This window comes from Cryptomeria japonica, chromosome 6, assembly GCF_030272615.1.
Source record: "Cryptomeria japonica chromosome 6, Sugi_1.0, whole genome shotgun sequence".
NCBI classification, from domain to species: domain Eukaryota; kingdom Viridiplantae; phylum Streptophyta; class Pinopsida; order Cupressales; family Cupressaceae; genus Cryptomeria; species Cryptomeria japonica.
The window spans coordinates 476,713,751-476,738,293 of record NC_081410.1 but is presented as its reverse complement, the minus strand read 5'-3'; the positions used below and the strand labels follow the sequence as shown (position 1 = coordinate 476,738,293).

General features: G+C 32.9%; 1 protein-coding gene across 2 annotated transcripts; it reads right to left on the bottom strand.

The window, feature by feature from the left end:
* Positions 1-4,310: 4,310 nt before the first annotated feature.
* Positions 4,311-7,780, bottom strand: LOC131051083 (auxin-induced protein 5NG4). 2 transcript variants are annotated; one of them, XM_057985452.2, is made up of 8 exons: positions 7,633-7,780; positions 7,193-7,444; positions 6,818-6,880; positions 6,578-6,694; positions 6,222-6,480; positions 5,553-5,711; positions 5,300-5,451; positions 4,311-4,970 (listed from the first exon to the last, which is right to left on the bottom strand). In XM_057985452.2, the coding sequence occupies exons 2-8, from the start codon at positions 7,402-7,404 to the stop codon at positions 4,721-4,723; spliced, it is 1,212 nt and encodes a 403-aa protein (XP_057841435.1). In that variant the 5' UTR covers positions 7,405-7,444; positions 7,633-7,780; the 3' UTR covers positions 4,311-4,720. The 2 variants fall into 2 exon arrangements, with proteins under 2 accessions (XP_057841435.1, XP_057841434.1); XM_057985451.2 differs by having other exon boundaries at positions 7,193-7,458; positions 7,633-7,755.
* Positions 7,781-24,543: the final 16,763 nt, after the last annotated feature.

Sequence of the window (24,543 nt, the reverse complement as noted above, 5' to 3'; positions counted from 1 at the left end):
CTGTGAGCATAGATACCATTACCATATATATTATACTACATTATTGCATATATCTTGGCTACCCATATGGAGATATTCTAACCATGATGCAGGGCTTTGTTGCTTCTGGTAGTGCTTATGGAAAAATGATCTAAATTAAGTCTAAAAGCATATAAACACATCTTTGTTGGTTATATTGAGATGTAAAGGTTATAAGTTTCGGAATTTATCAATTTAGAAAATGGTCAATTTCAGAGATGTGATTTTTATGAAGTTTAAAGTATTTTTATATTGTAGGTAATCAAAGGAAATAGAAAATTTTGAGACCAAAACAAAAATGTAATAAGATATACATGTTGAAGAACACGATTATGGATTAGAGGATGGGGATGAAGACGAGGGTTCAGATGAGGACTCTAGGAATGACAAGGTTGTAAAAGAACACGTAGATCTCCTTTTATTCCTATCTTGAGATGATCCATGAGACAATAGAATCTAGTTGATATGTATAACCCATCATATTTATATTGTGTATTTTCTTTGTTATGTACTGATGGTGAATCAAGATCTCATAGGAAGGCTATTCCTTCATAGGATACTAAGTCTTAGATGCAATCCATGCAAGAGAAGATGATGGCCTTAGATAAATGTGTCACCTAAGATCTTGTCACTTTACTTGATCAGGGAATAAATCCCAGTGATTACAGGTGGGTGTATAAAAATGAAGATTGAAGTAGATGGATAGCTAGAGTGTTACAAAGTCAAATTGGTGGTTAAGAGCTATTCCTAAAGAGAGGGAGTTGATTTAGGCAAAATATTATCTCTTGTTAATACATTATCTTATATTAGATTATTATTATTAATTGCGACAACTTATGATTTTGAGATTGAAAAAATGGAGGTCAAGTCTACTTTCTTATATGGGGAACTTAAGAAAGATATCTATATGTGACAACTTAACAACTTTGTTGTGAAGGGGAATTAACATTTTTTCATTGGTTGAAATGGTTATTGTATGTTCTAAAATAGTCACCTCAGATGTGGTACTAGAAGTTTTATGTGTGTGTATTGAGTTTTGGTTTTGTTAGAGTAAGGAGGATAATTGTGTTTATGTTAAAATTATTGATGGCTTGATTCTAATCACTATATCGTATGTCTATGACATGTTTATTTGTAACAATAAGGTGATGATTGGAGAGCTCAAAAATTAACTTTTCGGCATATTTGATCTATAAATGATTTTTGGGGGATGTAAAATATATTCTTGGTATTGAGATTAGTAGGGATCGGGTTTATACAAATTTTTGGTTAAGTCAAAGTAACTATGTAGATATCATTTTATAGTAGTTCAATATGCATGATTGCAAACTTGTGAGTATTTCTCTTTCCATTTTCGCTAAGCTTTCATTAGATATGTGTTCCAAATTGGATGATAATTTGGAGGATGTGTTTAATGTGTTTAATGCTAGTCTTGTTGGAAGCCAAATGTATGCAATGGTTTACTCTAGACTAGATAGTTCTCAAGTAGTGGATTTTGGCAGGTTTATGTATAACCTTGATAAAGACTATTGGGCTTATGTTAAGAGGGTGTTTATAATTTTATGGGAAACTTGTGATTATTGTTTATGTTATTAAGGTGCTAATGATGTTTTCTAAGGCATTGGACATATAGGGGTGTGTTGATGCAAATGAGTAGTGTCATTTTTAATCCTTTTGGGTGTTTTCATATTGATTTCTTGGCCTATGGTTTTGTTCCCAATGTAATTGTAACACTACCTTTATACGTTCCTATTAAAATCTGCACATGTTTGAGGGGTTTTTATAGTAAAATTTATAGTGAGTTTAAATGGGGCTACTAGAATGCTATCAAATTGAGTGAAAAAGTGTGTTGCATATGTACTCTTTTTTTGAAGATTGATACATACTTGTCTCTTTCTTTGATGGTTGAGCTTTTTGTGCAAGGTTTTTTCCATGTGCATTTGGCGTCATGTGTTTATTTATCATAGTTTATTGATTTATATTTTCTTCCATATAATCTCTTAATAGAAAATTTGATGTTGCAATAATAAAAATTATTACATACTCATGCAAGTGATAACATTTGTAATTGTTTATTTTAAGAATAGACATAAGTAACTCCTATATTTTACACACATTTTACAATGCCATAATTAATATGGATAGTGTTTGGAGAGTGTCATAACCTTCTCTTCTGAAATCCACACTCAATTCTAGGAATGTGCTAATATCAAAAAATCATATTACATTTTGTTTTACCTATGTTCCATTACATCAAATGTTGAACCCTTAATGTAATAAAATATTACAACTTGAATTTTCAAAAGTTTGCAAGGTCAATATTACCTAGGTCCAATACCTAGTAGTGATTAGAGGGGATGGTTTCCACTTTCTTACTACTCTCTTATATCCTCTTAATGGTATGAGTGGCCCCCTTGGTAGCTATAACAAGCTTAATTGTCTAGCTCTTTCTATTCATTGCTAGGGAATTCTTAATTTCATCAATTTGTACTAGGATGTGCAACCTGAAGAGGATGTTGAGGATGGGGAGGACACTACTCTCACTAGTTACAAGCCTATGGATGATGGGCATAGCCTACATTAAGAGGAGGGGGTGACCCTAATGAGTAAGAGCCCCTCCCTTTGCCAATTTAAAAGGTCTTGTTACATAAGTTTGTTTTGAACTTGATGAAGTTTGATATTTTAATATTGTAGATGGACATTTCCTTTTTGAGATTGAGTTTATTGTTGCAATTGTTTCCTTTTTGGTTTTGTATGATTCTTCATTTGTTTATTTTTCTATATTTTTTATCTTTTAAGTATGATGCCATTCTATGTGCATATAACCATAAATATACATATACATATACATATACATAATGCACAATATTAAATTTGGGTTTCTCCATGGTGAATATCTTGTGTTATCTTTTATATGTGATGCACTTATTTACTTATGCTTAATTCTTGTAAATTGTTAATGACTAAATAACAATGAAATATGGAAAATATGAACATATTCAATCTTCTTCAATGACTGTATGATGTTTAAAAATTAACCATAGATTTGTAAGATCATCATAATTTACAGCTTTCAATAGTGTTTAGCTGATCATAAGTCTTGTGTGCACCAAGATGTTCTATATGATACTTAGGTTAATGAACTATGCAACCAAATATTTATACTGCTTATGGATCTAAAAAACTCTTTTATCATTACATCAAAAGATTAGTCTTAAGATTTATATTATTATAAAGGATTTGTTTTATTTTGTTGGTTTCAGTCTCTCTTCTTGTGAGACTCATTTCATTCGCCTTTTTGGCTGCTTTGTAATTGAGTTTGGGCCCTTCTCATGTATTTACCAAAACAATATTATAGAGGATTTAACTATAAGCATTTTCTTCTTTTGTCTAACAATTGTTTCAGCAACATAGTTATAGTGAATGGCTCTAATCTACCATGAGAGAAGGCAATAAGGAAGCCAATCAGTTTTTGGTAAATATAACTCTTTGAAGTATTCACAATTTCATTCAACTTTGTCTTGTAGTAGATGACTGCTAGTCAAGATATGATTTGTAACGTTTTGCAAGATAATATAAATGCTTAAAGTTCTATTGCCCTTGGAGAAGTGGGATTTGGAACAAGAGTCCATACACAATCATTGTATGCATATTTAATGATAAACCTAAACATACTATAGGATTATGAGGGAGGACAACTCACATCAAAATGTATGAATGATGCCTCTCAAAGCATTTAGCCTAACTTAAACGGTAATAGATCTTACTTTTTATTTCTACAAAGGGCTTCAAGATGGAGAAGGAATGCCTCCTTGTAGATTGAATAGTGTATTATGCATTTGTTGGGTTAAGCATACTTCTTTTAGATAAGCGAAGAAAATAAATGCATATTGTCAAAAGACACTTAATTTAATGATAAAGTTTATGTTGTAGACACCTAAATGATATTGAATTCAAATCTTCTACAATAAAAAACAATGTTTATATTAGATAAAATACTTTATAATACTTATAACTTTAAGCTAAAATAAAATTCTTAAAAGGAGATCGATGCATTTAAATTTTGGAATTCGTTTCCCAAAGCACCCTTGGATGCTAAATATCATACAGTAAACTATAATCGAAGCTATCATGGCAGAGAAAGTAAGGTCTAGAAGAATAGTATATGCAAATGAAAAGGATGGCTCCAATGATCACACATAGTAAACTAATTGAGTGACATAACAGATCATATTTTAATAATCTTCTCGTTATGAGGTAAGAAGAAAATCCCAACTCCCAAAATCAGATACTAATGGAAGAGAAAATTCATATAAGAAATTAGCACTCAAATACATAACCACTTCAACGCTTTGTTGCTATAAAGCCAGGTTAATCTGCTTTTTGTAACAACAATAAGCCTGTGTGCTTATATACTATACATAAAAACACACTATATCTGATAAGATTGCTCAGAAGGCAACAAGAAGCTTCCTTCCCCATGGAGTTTACATTGGTGAGAAACCCAATTGGAGAGCACTTCAACATCAAGCTTATTATTATAACTAGCACACAGGAAAACAGGTTGACATCAAGTATTGAGCACAAATTAGTGCCTGACTTTGACAGTCATAACGGAGATCTATAATAGCTGTATACATGCTACTGTAATTTGATCAGTGCTTGTGATGGCAAGTCGGGTATGCCTGTGATCTCATGGTGTTCAGGGCTCCTTTAAAGAAGGATCAGTAATATCAACTGAATTGTAACTTGTGTCAAGAAGAGGTTGGGTTAGGGTAGATGAAGCAGTTTTGATGCTACTTCCTATGGTTAAAATTGCTGTTTCATCATGGACTGATTGATTTTGATGGATGTCTGTGGAGGATTTATCCACAAGTTTCATTCTTTTCTCTTCATTTTTCCCCCATAGTACAAGGTAGAGGCCAAGTATGATAAGAATTGCTCCAAATATCCTGAAAAAAGAAGAAGAGGAAATCAGGTTGCTACCATGTAGACAATATATCATAGAAATGCAAAGATATAAACACTATTATTATATTTGGAAGAGTAGTTTCTGGATTAGAATGTGTGGTAGCCTTTGTATCAACGTTTCTGATCATGTTTTATGATCCATCATCATTTTGTTTTCTGATTATTTTGTTTTCTGATAGCATTCAATCATTCTGATGGAGCATAGAACATGATCTGAAACGTTGATGAAAAACTACCACACAATCTAATCCAAAAACTGCTTCCAAATCTAATGGATTGTAGATACTTAATGTCTTCAATATTGTTATACCCTCCCAGGTAGAAATTTTCTCCAAGGATGATAGAGGCCATGATGGCAACAGCAATAGTCTGTACAGGTTGATAGACTGCAACAAACACAGGCCCTCCTCTGTCTATGCACCATATCTGAACAGAGAAGGCTATACCAGAAGCAACAAATCCCTGCATCAATACCATTATAAGTTCATGGTTAGAATATCTTCTTGTGGGTAGTCAAAATATCTGCAATAATGTACTAGGATATATGCGGTATCTGTGCTCACAGCATATAAAATGGTAAATAATTCTCCTCCAGAATGTATCTTCCAGCGCTCCAGATCTGTCTCTAAAAAGGCTGCAATGATCAAAAACTGAATGACTCCAAAAAAGCAAGTGAAAGATGTGACTGACAGACGTGCTGGGTATTTTTTGAGAACTGGTGCCTGCATCATGAACGATATGCATACATGATTACACTACATTTTTTATTAAACCATATATTTTACCATTTGACTTGTGGTGAAATATCAACACATAATCAATATATATCGTTGGATGTATGTTACAACTTACTCCCACCAGATTTATGTACTACAACTACTATACATCTGGATTCATCCTTTATTTCTCACATATAAGTGTTCTAATTTTTAAGTTAGATTTGAATCGTCCAAAACAAAAGTTTATATTATTGCGCTTAGTTTCGGGTATGTGAGTTTATTTCTTCAACGTTTCAGATCAAACTTCATGATTCATAATCAGGAAGAAGAGAGAGAGACAAGAGAATAGAATTGATACTAGAAATGTCTAAGATGGATCATGAAGTTTGAACCGAAACATAGAAGTTTGATCCGAAATATAGAGAAAAATAAACTCACACATTTGATACCAGAAACTAAGCACAATAACATTATTGACTGTGGAAATCTTATAACTACAAACGTTTATATTACCTGTATAACAATCCAACCTGACCAGGCCAAACAGTTTCCAAGGAGGTAAATGCATCCAAGAGTCCAGTTCTCAGATTTTGAGGACAGACCAGGATCTTGGAATGCTTGAAAATGATTACCAATGGTAAAACCTTGCTGAAACAGCCCAGATATGGGAGGACCTTTGTAAAGTGTGATGATGGTTGCACCACCCACACATAATACAGTCCCTGCAATTTTTGCCAAGCCATCTCTTCTCTTAATGTGGACTTCTTCCAGCCTATTGAAAGCACATAGAATGGATTAGAATATATAGCCTTCTCTGATTTGTTTTTTCTTAAATTCAAAAGCCACTTGCAATATTCAGTGAATTTTACCTCAGAGATGCTGCCATGATAAATGTAATTGCAGGTACAGAATTTTGTATGGCTGATGCAAACGTTGGAGATGTGTAGTAGAGGCCCAAGAGGTAAAATCCTTGATTGGCAGTTATTCTGTCATACAATTGCAGTTATAAAAAAATGCTTTTCTTCTAAATTTGCCTATATCTAAGCTGAATACACTTATTACATAGTTGGTAACTTAACCAGCTGTGAATACAACTGTGCTTCACTCACCCACATAATGCAAGGAGGAAAAACTGAATCAAGAGAGAGCATGTTAGAGGTGGACGTTGGCTCCTGCACATGTGAAACAGTTCAGCCATACAATAAAAACACATGAACCATTATGGCTGACCTACATAGCAGCATGAGAAAATCAAATAAAAATCATTCGTAGTTGACACAGACACTGATTTGTTAGTTATGAATGGTTTAGATACATATTATAAATTGGTTATAAGTCTTTCTTAGCAACTGACAATACATGTGCAAAACAATAGAAACTATTCTCCTTCTTAAGGAAATGGCTGGTAGCAGGTATTCCACAAGAGGGCTTTTTTTTCCTCTGCATTTAGAATATGTTAGAAACAGTATAGTGAATCAGCTTACTTCTCCAGGAAGAAAGCAAAAGGTCCAAGAAGCATCAAGGCAATGATGTTCCTGTAAACTGGAAACACCACCTTGCTTACTCCCATATTTAGAGCTGCTCTTGAAACAATATGAAACCCTGCATACCCAAATTGCAGAGCAAGCATGGCTGCATGCAGCTTCACCCTTTCAGATACAACAAAATTGCATCTCTGAATCATGTTGCTAGCCATCTTGATGAAATTGGACCTTGCAGATTCAAGCTATTGAACCCTAACACATGAAAACTATACAATTTATCAGTATCACTTACCCTAGATCAAATCTAAATCTAGAACTAGCATACATGTTCAAACCTTCTTTGAGGTTGCCCAAACTAAAACCAAAACCTTTATACAACACAAGCATGATTTCACATATTAATCTGCAAAACCTAAATGTGAGTGCCTACTTGACAATACCTTGAGCTTATACTGCTAGACTACTACTCTATTGGATTGAATCACAAAGATGCAGGAGGAGTGAATCTCCATAGACACAAGACTTGGTGAAGATTAGTCTTAGATAGACCATCTTTTAAAGAAGAAACTACAGTATATTCAAACTATTTGGAAGAGAAGAAGGTACAATACATCAAATCCTTGTGAGAACATATACAGTGTCCTTGTTGTCTTCTTGTCCATTACCTATGATTAGACAAGCAATTGAAGCAGAACAATTGAAGCAGAACAGTGAAAAATATTTGGAGTTTGGGATGATGAATGGTTGTGCTACATATCATCATACCCTCAAGAGTTGATATGTCATTTCCATGACTTAAGTTGGAAATGAAAAAGTTGTAACCGACCAGAGCAGACCCACAACTTGGGCCACCCTTCATTTCAACACCAACATTTTCTTCTTGTTTATTTCCCTTGCCTTCTTTCACGCAACTGGATTTTCTTCATAAGTATGAAAAAACTAGTGGAGAGCCTCTTTCCAAGCCATTTGCTTTTTCTGTCATGCCCTTTTTGAGATCTCTTGCTGTATAATATCCAAATGACAGTTGTCTTGTCTTCCTGTTACTTGGTTGACTTACAATTTTGTGTAGTCTATTATTTGATTAAAGGAAAGCTATGAGTCCCACCCACTTTGACTGCCTACACATCCATATAAAATATATTCTATGGGCTCAAGTTTGACTATGGATTATTGAGAAAAAACTACCATACTAATCAAAATCACACGTAAAATATAGATGTTTATAAGGTAATGTGAGATTTTAAGTGAATTTGTAGTTTAATATGGCAAGGAATAAAACAATCAGTTGAAAATGAAAATGGAAATAGATCTTTTTTAGAATTTATAATATAGGCAATTTATTTTTGGGAAACAATTATCCAATCTTTAGGATGCATTAATAATGTGCAAGTCAACAGAAGTTATAGCGTATGAGGGTAACTTATGCATTGGTGCATCGTAGGAGCTAGATAGCTATTTTCTGTTTTAGGGTCTACAAATGAATATTATAAATTAAAATTATAGAAATAGTAAAATAATAAAGAGAATCAGGTTAATTAGTTCTAAAATTTGATGGAAATTTTTCTTAAGATTTGATAATGAATATTTTATTGATAGTAGTATTTTTCTATTTCATCTTCACATTTAACAATTAGATTGTATCTAACCATTTCTAGTCAGTTATAAAAGTAGAAGTATCTAAGTCTAAAGCAATCCTACAACTGCAAAATCAATTTTGACATTGACAAAAGATCGCTTCTATCTTAGGGGAACATCTCAAGTGTTCTAATGCTAGGCACTATCATTAAGGGAATAAATATGGGATAGGGTCCATTCAAGTTGGTTATTTCTAATTTTAAACAAGATGTAAAAAACAAAAAAATATTATTAGAGAGGAGCATACCTTCCAAATCATGTGATTTCCACATAATGGCTAGACCACTAGATGTGCCTTTAGTGTCCACAATTCAATAAACTAAGCATAGGGCCAGATGTTCTTGCTAGCTCTCTTAAAAGCTTCTAGAATCATCTTTGTTTCTTGAATAAAAACAATATTTGGTCTAATACCCTTAATGATATCTTTCAGGATATATTTTTCTATGGGGACTACTTAGTCCCCTTATATTTCATGATATGATGATAATTTTTTACTCCTTTTGGAGATAGTTTTCTATAGGGTCTTTTGCCTACCATTAGCAACTCCCCTATCCATTACCTATGTTGGCAATTGACACTCATCTCATGGATTCTAGTGCATGGATAATGAATTAGAGTTGTCATTGATGACAACTCTCCTTGGAAATCCTATTTGGTAGTCATGGTTTTTGGTAACCGGTAGAGAAAGTGGTCTGGTAATCTGTCACCGGTATGTCAGGATAAGCAAAGCACTTTTGGTCGAGAGTCTTTGTGGTGATTGCAGTGGTCAGATTCGTGCATGGGATGATAGGGCCAACATGTAGAAATCATTTTGACATTATTTGGTTGATCCACATATGTTTTAGTGATCCGGTCTAAGTCGACACCCGGTTACACGTTACATTGCATATTGTGCTTGGTCGACTTGATGAATGTCTTATTTTGTGATTGCGGATATATATGACCGATGTAGAAGATATTTTTGGGTGATGATATGAGGGAGTGGTGATCGAGAAACCTATTTGGTGCAGTTTCACGTGCACATTCTTGATCTGGTAGGTGACTAAGAAGCAAAATAGGGCAGAGTTACAGAGGTGCTACAGTCAGACTTTTTTCACTTAACCGAAACTCATCCAGGCATTGTTTGATGCTATTTTGAAGTTCAATCATTGTAGTTATCATTGTTAATGATATGTAAGTTAGTGAGACTTCTATATTGTAATTGAACCTTTGGTTCTAGGCAGTGTGCCTGAATGCAAGTGCATTCCCCTTATGTAATATTTATGTATTGTGGGTTCCAATCCCACCGTGGTTTTTCTCTTTCTGGGTTTCCACGTAAAAATCCCGGTGTTATGATTTTGTGGTTGATTATCTTGTGTTTCTGCACTTTACTTTCTTGCATTTGCTTCTGGTGGTCTGAGAATAAGTTTGAAAGTTTATTTACTGGTAGAACACTGATTCACCCCCCTCTCAGTGTTCCTTGATTTCAACATACCTATTGTCTGGACTCCTTGTATGATTTATTTAGTGGTTTGGAATCCTTTTCGATACCCACAAATTTTGTGATTTCTTTCTCTTTTTTCTATGAGGAAATGTGAGTGATTAATCCTTTCAAATTAGAGTTCAAAGTTCTAGAACTAAATCCTTCTTATAAGGTTCTCACATCCTTAGGGGTGGAGTGAGTTGTTTTTTTCAAGGCTCCCATAACCTTAGAAATGGCTATTAAATAGAGGCCATTGGAGGCCCAAAATTCATTTTCAACTTGAGCCATACCAAGGTTGAGATTTGATTCAACATTAGAACCAAGCTACAATTTGATAGTTCTATCCATCGTGGATATGTTCGCATGAATGACTTGTTCACTTAAGTTACCTTGAGAGGGTTTTGGGATATCACCTAATTTAAGAGGATCCACATGGAAGGATCCTTCATCGTGATAAACATTAGAATCAACATCCAAAGAAAGTTTTGGCTTGGAGCACTTATCCTACACTAGAATATTCTAAAGAATAACTAGTTCACCTACCCCTTCTATGGGGTTTGAGGTTCACCTACCTAATTAGGAATTGAAAGGTGGGTTCCTTTAGGAGATCTACAAAATCCTCTAAGAATCTTAATCCTTCTATGTTGGAATAGAGTTATTCTTCTTGGCCAAAGTTAGGTGACCAATGTGAGAGAACTTTTAGAAAAATAGAATTGAATTTGCACAAACAATTTCTTGCAGCCTTTTCCAAAACTTAGATTCAAATGTGATGGAGGTGGGAAGGATTTTGTGGGGTTCCACATTCACACAAAATCTCTAAGAAAAAATATATCTTCTTTGATTCTTGGTAACGTTATCAAGTGAGAAGAAATGAAAAAAAGTATTGTCTATTCGTACTATAATTTCCTCATTCCAAACTTCCAGAGGGGAACTTAGGAATCTAACCCAAGTATGAACTAATATAGAGAGGGAATTAGAGAGATTGAAACTGGGACACCATTTATAAAGGACTAGGGTTTTCTTTCTCTTAAAGAAATGACCTCGAATAATGATATTAAGGCAATCATTGACAAGAGATAAAAATGAGTAAAAAAATTCTTTAGGCACGGCTAAAACATTGCCATTACCTTTGATCACCCATTTATGAATCATTTCAATGTTAAGTTGTTTAGAATAGAATTTTACAATGAGAAAATTGTCCATCTTTGCAATTGTCTTATCTATTGTCTAGTATTTGACTTTAAGACATGCACCTTCCTCAAGATAAACAATATTTACACCATTATTACAAATCTTTTCTCAATGGCTCTTGAAGAGATCATTCTAGACACTTTATCCAATGAAGGAAAAAATAAAAGAGTTCTTTTGGGAAGATACAATTCAAAGTAGAGGACTCACTAGGATATCCTTTTTGAAGATTCAAAGAACTAGACCCACCAAGAGTATTAGCTATTACCTTCATATTTAATGGAGGCTCTAGGATTCCTTTTGCATTAGAACCAATATTTTTTCATCCATCACTTTGTGATTCCCACGTAATTTTTTTCTAAATATTAATAGTTGTCCAAGGAAGCATTTTTCTGGTTACATTATTTAAGAACTCTTGAGTACATTTATTATAAGACACAATAAAATCACACCATTTAGACATTAATCCAATCATGTGAGTGAATCTATAACATCCCAAGCCACATGCTTAGTATGTTAATGGATAAAACATGGACCAATATATAATTTTAAAATAAAATGGCATTAATTAAAGCACTCAACATTAATGCATGCCCATGATATCATGACAACATGTGAGAGGATACTTAACATGCATCTTGATGCACAATCATGGTGTCACAAAAATAAGACTTGACATACCAAAAGTTAGAAAAACATGGCTGACACCAAAGATGAGATATGGGAAAAGTTCAAGATTCCCAAAACCACTATAATATCCCACAAACTTCACTACAAAACCATCCCATAAATCCCATTGGAATTCAACACAAAGAAAAATCACTAGCAAGGCTTAGCATTTTTATCAAAGGCCATCCAAAGCCTTTGACTCCTAAAATGTAGTAGGACACCACCAAGTCCAATAGCAACATCATACTTTTTCTAGGGCCAATATCCTAGTATCAGAATTCCCAAGAGTCAACACCACCGATTTCCATTGAATTTCATGAAGGTTTGATGCCTTGGTATCAACTATATGGAAGTCTAATACCTTAATATCAAACTCCACCAAAGTTTGATACCAACTAAACTATATCAAACTTATGTAAAGTCCAATACACTCACACCTCATTTTAAACTTCTTTAAATTTTGGTACCCAAAAACTCGGTATTAGACTTCTTTGAAGTCTGATACATTAACACCAAGTAGCGAATTTCTCCAAAATTTGATACTCGAAACCCCTAGCATTGGGATTTTCAAAAGTTTGATACCCTAACAAAATTGTACAAAATAATATAGGAATGGAACAATTTGATATCACACTTCATACAATTTTAATATCAAAGTTCAATACCCCCACAAAAGAGAAGATAAGACATTAAGTCATGAACCATTCTAGCACTGGACTTCTCACGAGTCCAATACCTTGACACAAAGGCCTAAAAAAGACCATGGGGGCTTCACTTAGTGAACCTGGGTTATAGCACGTGCGTTTATGACATACTAAAGAATCCCCCTATTTTCAAAAAATATTGCCCTAAACTCCTTTTTTGTCACCCCCTCCCAATACATAGATTGAATTTAAAGCCCCCCTGTTTTCACCAAATATTGCATTTTTTCATAGCCCAAATTAAAAACCCCCCTATTTAATCAAATAGGCAATATGTTGAGCTCAATTTTTGAGATATTAAACCCCCCAATATGAATGCACGTGATATAATATTGCCTAGCTAGTGAAGCCCCTGCGAAAAAGATAAAGGAACAAAAAGTATTAGTATCAAACTTCTTACAAGTTTGATATCTTGATACAAGACACAAAAGAGATTAAGGCACATATGAACCAATAGGCCCAACTTCCAAACTTAATGAGGCATAACTTCTTTAATTTATGAACTATTATAAGGGTGATCTCACAATAGTGGGCTACACTTTTTGACCATACTTGACATTGAAATCAACATTTTGAACTAAATATTCACTTTTTGACACTCATATTAGCTAAACTGTTAGGAATTTGAAGATGATGCGAACTAGTGATTTGTGAGATTTTGTCTATAGATTTTAAATGTATTTTTTAAAAAAATATTGGAATCATATTGTAATTTTTTGTGTCTCCTTTGATAACTAGTTAAATTAATATTAAACAACATTTTTTATAAAGTGATGTGTATGATGTCCCACATAACTTTTTGAATTTAGATTGTTAACACTAATATCTAGTGCTTGCATTTGGTTTCATAACGTTTTGTTGAATTATTTATTTTAATTAAGTTTTGAAGTCAAATCAATTATAATTTAGACATAGGTGTGTGATATCTAGCATAAGTTGTTTTGTATGCATCAAAATTCTTTTTTTTTTGTTAGAACAAGGACATCAATACCTAGTGCCTAGATATTTTAAAGATTTTTTTAGTAATTTACTAGTTCTCCACGTGTACAATAGATAACTTGACATTTAATGAAAAGCCAATGTTTAGTAAAACTAAAAAAAAATCATAATAAAACCAAAATATATTAAAATTATACTTGTTGGAAAGCTAGTTTCAAGGACTACAATTTTGCAACTTGGTTTGTCAAGTTGATTTTGTTTGAACCTTCAACCTGAGCTTTGAAACCCAAAAATATGTATAAAGTTGCAAGGGGAGGGTGGAAAGTGAAAATTTATGATTTGCATTCTTCAAAAGGCTCTTTGAGCAAAGACCCTAATATGACTTAAACAACATGGTTAACAACCACCTTCAAAGGAAGGGGCCCCAATTAAAATAATACTAATAAAAATTTAACGACCGATTTTTGTTTGAAGGCATTGCTGACCTTTTTCTTCTTAATATTTTTATTTCCTAGTGCATATAAATAGGAAATTATTTTTCATTTTCTAAAATTAATATGGAAAGATAAATTTGTTTTTTTGTTCTATAAGGCAAACTTTGGAGAAGAAAATCTTTGAGAGAGGAATCATAGAGTTATATTTTACATAGAAGGATATGGAACACAAAAGGAAAAGTCAAAATAAGAGTGCACAAAAGAATTCAGTGGAAAAAGCACAAAGATTACATGAAGAAAGAATGCAAAGATAATATAGACAAAAACAAGGTATGTATATTTTCTTTTCTATTTAATATTATTCCAAAAATGTAAATTTTTAGTAGAAAACAAATTGTCATTTAATCTAGGTCACTTGATTTATGCTTAAATTTATACGTGCTTTGATTTCATGTAGTAGGATGTCATTTAGTTTAAGCCATTCCTCATTTTTGGCTATAATCCCCACCCCTCTACCTAAAGATCACTACCTACCTATCTCTCTTTCTCTCTCACACACCCACTCTCTTTACCTCTACCTCTCCCTCCCTCCTTACCTACCTATCTCCCTCCCTCTCTCTATCCCTCTCCCTCTCCCCAACCCTCTCTCTCAATCTATTTCTCTCCTTCCTTATCTACTCTTTTTCTCACATCTCTCTCTCTCTCTCTCTCTCTCTCTCTCTCTCTCTCTCTCTCTCTCTCTCTCTCTCTCTCTCTCTCTCTCTCTCTCTCTCTCTCTCTCTCTCTCTCTCTCTCTCTCTCTCTCTCCCTTTTTACCTCTCTCCCTCCAAAGTTCCCTCTCTAACTTTATTTATACTTCTCTATCTCTCTTAATATCTTTAACTTTATTTATACTTCTCTATCTCTCTTAATATGTCTATCTCCCTCTATATATATCTCCACCTCTCTATCTATCTTAAAGTGTCTCTCTCCCTCTATAGAGATCATTATCTCTCTAAAAGACCTCTAACTCTCATTACCTATGTCTCTCCCTCCCCCTCTAGTTATTTTTCAAGCACCTCTATCTTTGTCTTTCTCTAAATAGGATTTCTTGAACTTCACTATTATGGTTAAATCATAATTGTGTGAAATATATCAAGAAATGGACAAAATTTGGTTGATACCTGGTTAAGGTTGCAAAATTTTTGGTTGACATATTAGATGAATAGGATTAGCTAGGTTGAAAATAAAATATGGGATAAAGAAAGATTTTATTGGTGAATAATGTAGGCTAGGCATAGGGGAAGGATAAATAAGGAGAGATAGAAATAGGTCAATAGGGTGAACTATGCTAAGGTGATGAGGTATGGGGATGATAAGATAATGGGAAACAAAGAATACTATGACCAGGTGATGAAATTAGATTACGAGGGAGGAATTGATCATAATTTTAGCTAGGAGAAAATTATGGGTAAGAAGGTGAATGCATAGATAATGAAAGGAAAAGATTACTAAGATTATGGTGATAGGGTGAATGAGGATCTAGCGTAATGGGATGAGACTAGAAGGGGATAATGGGACAAGATCAAGAGGGGATAGTGGAATATAGGAAAAAATAAGAGAGGGTAATAAGATGGGAATAGAAGGGGATAATGGAACATATGGTGTACTAGTAGAGAATAATGAAATGGGCTAGGAGGAAATAATAAAAAATTATAAAAAAGAGGTGTACAAAAAAATACCATACAACTTTCTAAGCTAAATGAAATGGTCATAAGGGTGGCATTATCAACCTGTGAAATTTGGTCCACTGTCAACACCTATCAAACCCCACAAAAATATACATTGATAAGCTAACATATGTTATAAAATATTATTTTAAATTCATGGTCTTATTTTATTTTGACATATAAATTTTTACCTTTGATGAAGATACATGTGCACAAGTTGTGGTAGGAATGGTCGGTGATATACCAAAATCCACTCCTACATCCTAAAATGCATAATATTTGCATTAGTTTAATTCATTCTATATTTAAAAAATCAATTTACATTTAGAAATTTGAAGTAAGTAATAAATATTTTTTTATAAATTCAATCCAACATACCTGTGTCTGAGTGCCAAACACTTGATCCATCAAGTTATTTGTGAGCACCATATCATCTGGTGCACTTACCTGATATCTAATCCCATAATGTGAACATGCATGGGAGCTCGAACTATCTACATGTGTATCAATATCTATCCCAAAGCATAGATGGTAACAACTGGAGAACCTGTGAGAGATAGGTACACTTATAGAGGTAGGATGGTTGAGTTGTTGCATCATCATCTAGGCCAAGAGGTTGGGATTACTTTGTGCCATGTTGGATGATGGTGTCAATCAATGTGGCAGTTGCCTGAAGAGTTTGTACCTCCATAAAATCCATTAGAGATACTAGGATTGTGACATGAACAATAGGTTTCATAGCTCATGGTATTTGATTTGGGAGGGTTTGTACCCACTGAGCTCTTGGTCTATCCTGGGTAGAGCCTCCACCTCTACCCTAGAAATCCCTCATTTCAAGATAATTGGGAATTTGATTAAGGATAAACTCAAAATATAGTTTTCTCAAAAAATATAGAGACCTCATAATTAATACAAGGAGGTTGGTCAAAGACCATCCACCATCTATCCCAAAAACTAGTTTTCATGCCCACATGATTACACCAAAGTATTGGAAACCTCTTTGAATTAAGAGGAAGATGCTCGTTGGTTCTAGGATCAATGAAATAGCACACATTTGTGCTTTTCTTATTTCACAAGCCATTTGAATAATAGTCACAACATGAATCCCTATATGTTTTCCAATTAGTTACTTGTTTGGAAACTAAGTCAACACTTGTCACCATTGATTCCAAGGTTGTGGCAAGGGATGCATGATGTTGGTGTTCCAAGGTCTTGAGTCACACTAACTAAGAAATAGTGGCTCTATATTGTGTTAGACGACCTAAAAAATCCTCTTGTGTGTTTTGTGAAGGGTTTATTGGAGGAGTCAAAGAGTTTCCCATCTAAGGGTTATTAGGAGGCAAGTTTTGTTTAGGGCTAGTGTTTTGAGCATTTGATATCAATTTAAAAAAATAAAAAATAAATCAAAATGATAAAAATACATTAAACTTTTAAATAAAAACCAATTAAAATGCACAAACGAATCAACACATACCTTTGCAATGTCATGGCATGATGATTTGACTGATGGGAGATGGAACACGATCGAGTTTCCTTTGTTATTTTTGCTAGGCTTTTTTTATCTCTTTCTTGTCAGTATTGCATCAAAATGACCTAATCGGTTGTTTAAAAATAAATAAATTATAATCTGAAAAACACGAACAAATTACTTTTATTTTAAAACCTTGGTCATGATTTTATAATAAGTTTAATGTGTATAGGGTTTTAGTTCTAAAATCTCATATGTGTTAAGGCACACATTTTCCAAGCCATAATGTGTTCAAGTTAATGTTACCTGCATTTTTGGGTATTTTTAGGTGAGTGGCCACTTTATTGTTCACCATCTTGGTGCACATACCCTATTATGTGATCTAAATTGCATGTATGCATAGATAAGGAATTTGAACCTAAATATCATTTCCATTCATATAGATTTTATTTTCATAAAAAATAGTTATTAGTATGGAAATTGTATATTATAATTCAATATGGATTGTATGTGGGCTACATGACACTATTCAAAGCTCAGATCTTATAAGAAGTAACATTACTCATGAAAAAATAAAATATACTATATAGTTTCTAGAGAGAAAGGAGAGTGATTTTACTCCTATAGGTCATTGCCTTCATTAATGGGATAACATTGACTTGAGGTATAAATTACTATTTGAGATCTAAACTTTTGTGCTATGTTGTATATAGTCTCTTTGCATTTATCTTGTAAGCCTTCATCATGAATCACCAAATCTTGTTAGGTACGACTAATCATTCATTTTTTAGAATGCTCTTGATTTGCAAGTTTTTATTGACACATAAAAATTATAACTTATAATTGAAATATTAATCTATTTTGAAAAAATAATCTAATAGAGAATTACAAAGATATAAAGGATGGAGAGAAAACATGAGAATTTATAAGGCATCTCCTTTAACTTCAGTACTATTAAAACTTATAGCGATTGGAAATAATCCATATACAAAAAATCATCATATTCATCGTTAATTTCCATTAGTAACACACACACACACTATCTTTAATTTAACATGTTCATTATTAATGATTTCAATCAAAACAAAAACTTATGCTTATATCCAAATAAATTACTTTTGGGGGGGTAAAAGGCCATAGGCATAAACATTTTATTGATAAAAATAGTTAATTGCAAGAAGGTCACAGACCTGAACGGGAAGAGGGGACAAAAGTCCACCATCAAGACAAAATACATAACCAAGTATACATAGATGTGATAGATGCAAAAGAGAGACCATTCGACAAAAACCAAATTGCCACTAAAGAACCAAAATTGGGGCACCCTTTAGATTGAGAATGACAAGAAGCCATGAAGATAAAATCAAGAGCCACCACCCTATAAAAACAAAAACACAAGAAAACTAATCAAGTCGTAGTAGAGCCAAAACCTTTAGTGAATGCAAAGGCACTTATCAACTAAAAAATAATTTTTTTTTAATACCTTAAAAATTTTTCTAAATAGATAAACTAATACAACTACATACAAAGTGCTATAATATCCCTACATAGAAGACTAATTAAAAATAGTAAGTCATCATAGCCAACCCATAGATCCATTTAATTAAAAAATAATAAACCACGCTCTCTATATATTATAATTGTGTCTTGTTGATTATTCTTTCCTTTCTATGCAGTCCTCTGATTGCTATTTATTCTATTTGTAATCGTTTTTGCTTTGATAAAAAAAAAACCTGCATAAATCCATTTATATAGAAATTTCTATAGAAAATAGAATTTCATTTTTTAATTCTAATATTGATTACAATCGCCACAAATTCGCAAATTGATTATCCAACTATGATTGCTAAATTATCATCTTGTGATTCAAGCTTGTTATTTTTTGCTACCCTTCATCAATAATTCCTCAAAGGCCATGTGCCTATCATTTCTAATAGATTTAGATTTATGTAGCAATCTTTTTTTGGTTCCATGCCCTCTTTATCTTGGCCAAATAATTCTAAAATCTAATTACATAATATTGGATATTCGTTATAAAAATTTCTCATTCTTTTCCTTAAGATGCTTCTAGATGTCACAAGAATGCATGGTGATCATAGTAGTGGGAGTCTTATACATTTCTTAAGATTAATTTTTTTATAATCAAGTTTGCATTAGGCATGACATCTAAATCTACGACAAGTGTTTAAGTTTTTATTGAGAGGATAAAACAATTTTGTACTGGTTTTACAAATTGTTTTAGTTCTTAGTCAAAGAGGTGCTCATGCTCCCCTTAGATAGTAAAAATCAATTTGTAGACAAACCTCCATATAAAAAATGTTATATATAATTTTTTTAAAGTCAAGAGTTTGACATTCATTTATTAGAGAACAAATTTTTCTCTCATCTTTCTTTTTATGGAGGTCCAAACCTACGAGCACAACAACCCTGCTTGAGCACAACAACCTAACAAGGGCACAAAGATTGCGAGCACACCGACTTAGCAAGGGCCTTCACAAAGTAGTTTTTGTCACTTGATACGGGGCACGAGCCTATAGGTTGAAACCTCTCCGACTAAGAACCAAGGATTGATGCGTATCCATTCCGTCAAATTCGCCCGGGATACAATCTTGGCTTCATCCCTTATGATATTTAAACCTTGCACTCAACAACACTTGATCCTTAATGGGCTCATTTGAAACAATTCAACTTCATCAATAAACCAAGAGTCCATTGACTATCTCATCTTTTTTTAATAATAAATATAAAAATATTTATTCTTATCAATAATACTCAACTAACTAACTAACTATATATATATATATATATATATATATATATACATCAAATATTCTTTAATCTCTCCTAACAAAGCAATGATGATTACATCAATAATGATTACTACACATTTAATCCCAAATTAACTATTTCAGTAGAATGTTGATAAGACGTTCACCATAGTGTAGAATATGATTATGGAATGCACGAAATTACTAGCTTTCATTCTCTTGAAATTATCAAAATTTAATGATGATTAGGCTTGTTTTCCCTTGTATAATGACGATTTGTTCTTTTGCAATCTTTTGCTAAGATTACTTTCATATCTTTTTGAAGTAGGTGTAAACATAAAAGTATTCTATTCCACCAATATAATTTTCAACTATAGTAAGCATATAACTTTACATCTTGTACATTTGAGTTATGTATGAATTATTTTTAAATACAATGGTGTTGAGAAAGTTGAAGTTGGATTTTAAATGCATTGAGAAAAAACTCTTTCTTAAATTTTATTTAATTTTTTATGAAGCTTAATTTTGTTTTATATGAGCATTTATAGATATATTATACAAGATACTATTAAGTTGTATTACATTATAATTGATATATTTTATTTTTCAATAGATCTTATTTTTGAATTTTTATATAAGATCTTGTTGGGATGCTACCTTAGACCTTACTAATTATTGTAAGGTGTGCATTTTGTAAGAGGTGTAAAATATGTATAGTATGAAAATAATATCCAACAAATCTTTATTTTATAATTATGAAATTTCCATAGTCCATAATGTTCTTAGCTTGTTCTCTAGATTTTAATTATTTAGATTTTTTTAAGTCAACATTTTGGATCAAACTTTAGGATCCATCATTAGGGGAAGAAAGAAAGAGAAGAGAGAAATGTGAGAGTTTAGCAGATCCAGATGCCTAAATAGATGGAGGGACACAATTAATTGACACAAGAATCAAGACACAAACTCTATTTTGTTAAATATTTTGAATAAAGATTATGTCAACATGTTTCAACTACTTAAGGTGGTTATGCTCATTGCTTTTGTATACCAATCATTTTTCTCAATGCTAACAAGCTTTATAAAAGAGCCACCAACATTCTCCAAATTATCCTGCTTCCCCACTACCAACTTTTTGTCTTCAACCACATCTCTTAAAAATGTTATTGCAAACTAATATGTTTCTTCCAAAAATGACAACTATGGTTTTCCTCATTAGGTATTTCACACTCAAGAGAAAATATAAATAGGTATATTCTTACCACTTTCTCATGCTCAGTCATCTTCATCATAAGAAAAAATGTTTTTCCCTTTTTTTTCTTTTTTTTTCTTGTTAATCTATTTAGAATAATCTATCCAGAATCTGTTTGTAAGGAAATTTGAATCGGTCCTACATCTACACTTGATTTTCTACATCTATAGATTTTAACTTGCTAAAACTCCCATTGTAACATTATTCCCTAAGGTTGTAAACCTAATCAAGATCCAACCTAAGTAAGAGAATTGTAATCACATATCTAGTTCCTTAACCCCTACTAACCCTTTCTATGGTCTTGATGCGTCTTCCTCTCGCTTCGATTATAAAGTAGTTGTCATTGATAATCCTAAGCCCCATGCTTCTAAACATAATTTGGTGGTTACTATCCTAGTTCCTCCCAAGTATCCACAAATACAAGAAACTAAATCCTTGAGCTCTAGTTCCACTCTAATGTCTATCTATATCAAAACATAGCTTTTTGACAAGGCTAAATAAGTTATTGATGATGTTCTCTTTGCTAACTTGTTTCCTAACTCTATTGTTCACCTTGCTAAGGATACTAGTTCATCTTTCACCCTTCTTGTAGATACAACTAAGAATGCCAATAATGATGAGCCTATGCAAAATGAGACAAATGATACCCTGAGAAATCCTAGTAATATGCATAATTTTAATTACCTCAACTATGCAAACTTGAAAAGTTGCATGGACACTTTGGAGGAAAACCTTATTCAAAACAACATCTTAAAGTGGTTTCTTTGACAACACCTAAACATCGAAAATCAAGTCTTGGAGATTGAGAAGAAAATTTGCAAGACTTATAAAGAAGACAAAAGAGTGCATCCAATGAAGAGATATGAGAATAAGTTAGTAAAATATCAACCACCATTTAGAAATGGTGAAATTCAATAAAAAAATCCTTATCAAGTAGAAATAACAAGAAAAGTTGAATGAAAATTTAGCTTAACTTATAACTTTCAACAATAATATTATTAAGAATTTGGATGTCACCCTACTTTTTTTCTAGAATGAACTCCAAGAAAAGGAAATGAAAAACCAAGATGGAGGGTCCTACCACAAGAACAAGGGTGAACATTCTAATTTAGGATGCTAAAACTGTTGATATTGAGGGCTTTGAGAGGTCTCTTTTACTAACCAATTGAACTTCTTACCTAAAGAATGGTACACTACACATGCTTACAAAAATTACTTGATGTCAATTACTTTTCAGCTACTTGTCTATCCTAGTTTTTTTATTTCTATTATTTTTCATGCTCTCTATTACATTATTTTTTTATTTTATTTTGGTTATTCCATATGGAAATCATTCATCTCACCCAATGGTTGATGTTTTGAAAATGAGTTCAAGCCCTTTCAAAATATTACTTTTAGTCTTATAAAAAACAAGGTATTTTCCAAACATAAACTATGATTTGGTTGTCATAATAGATTAGTATTGTAGACACCCAAAATTGTCATGTCTAATTAAATAAATATTTTATTTATTTAATTATCTAAGCCTAATTCTTCTATTAATTAAATAAATCTTTATTTATTTAATTAATTCATTTATCCTCTTCTAGCCTTATTTCTCATTTAAATAAATACATTTATTTATTTAAATTATCCCTTTCCTAAATTAAATAAATATTTTATTTATTTAATTGTCCTACTTCTTCTATTAATTAAATAGATCTTTATTTATTTAATTAATTCATTATCTTTTTCTACACATGACACATGTCATTCATCTCTTAATTCCTACACTACCTACCTCTTTCATTATTTTGGTATTTCTTATACCTACCCTCTAATCCTAGCCGACCTCTCTTTTTACACCTCTCAATCTTAACCCTCCATTTCTATTGTGTCTTCTATTTAAGGAGATGCTTTCTTCATTATCAAACCCTAATGACTAAGGACTAATTTTGGAGTACTTGGCTACACTACGATCATACTTGCAACCACATTCCGTTCTTTGTTGAGCTCTTGTGCATACAAAAATCTGAGAGCAAGCATATCAAACAAGATCAATGGAGATAGGAAGAATGGAGATCAAAACCCTAGTGGACATGTGATGGTATAATCTTTGTGATTTTTGAGTTATATTTGCATTGTCTTAGGTTATCTTCATATGTTATGGTGGATCTTTGTTCATTGTTAGGCTAGGGTTTGGTGGTTGAATACATTTTAGTCTTTCAATATTGTTGTTTATTGCTATCCATTTTCACCATATACATTTTGGCACGCCCGGTGGGACTCTTGTCCCTTTGCATTTAACATTTTGTTGCAGATTTTGCATTTTTTGAAGTTGCAGATCGGACGATTTCGACGACATTTTAGGTTTTTTTTCGCGTCTGCGAGTGTTCGGATCGCGTTTTTGTATTTCAGAGGCGTCTGTGACAGCTTTGATCGCGTCTGTGTTTCTGTCATTTTCTATTTTTGCAGGTTTCCGAAAGTCGCGTCTGTGATCCCGAATCGCGTCTGTGAACCCTCTGATCGCGTCTGTAGAATAAAAAGGCGTCTGTGTTCTGAAATCACGTCTGCGAATCACAGAGCCGCGTCTGTGTCGGACAGACGCGTCTGTGTCTGGTATAACAGCGTCTGTGTATTCTGTTTTGCAAAATTTTTTTTCAAGTTTTTCGATTCGGCTTTTCGGATTTTGTACTTAGGGTTTTCAGATCTGGCTTATTTTTGGCTAACCTTTGCAGATCTAGCTAACCTGGTTTGTGCAGCTTGCTTTGGAGGCAAATACGTTTTTTGTTGAAGGCCCCTTTTCACAAAGTCTTTTTGGGTTTTCTTAAAATTTACCTAACTTGTGTGCTTGCAGGAAGGGGTTATCATTTGAAACAACCCAAACTACTAACAATTTTGTTGCAGGGCCTTAGCTAGGGTTTTTGTAATTTTATTTGTGTGCCTTGTCTTCATAGCTTAGCAAACACTTCAATTGGTGCACTAAAATTGAACCATTGTCTTTTGTGTCTTGAGCAATAGGCTCTTTTTGTTTATTCTTTAGAGGGCCTGTCTTCCCGTGTGGTCATTAGGACTACTAGTGAGAAGAGAACGACCCAAGTGGTAGCGAGGAAAACCCACCTCATCCAAACCACTATAATCAAATGTATT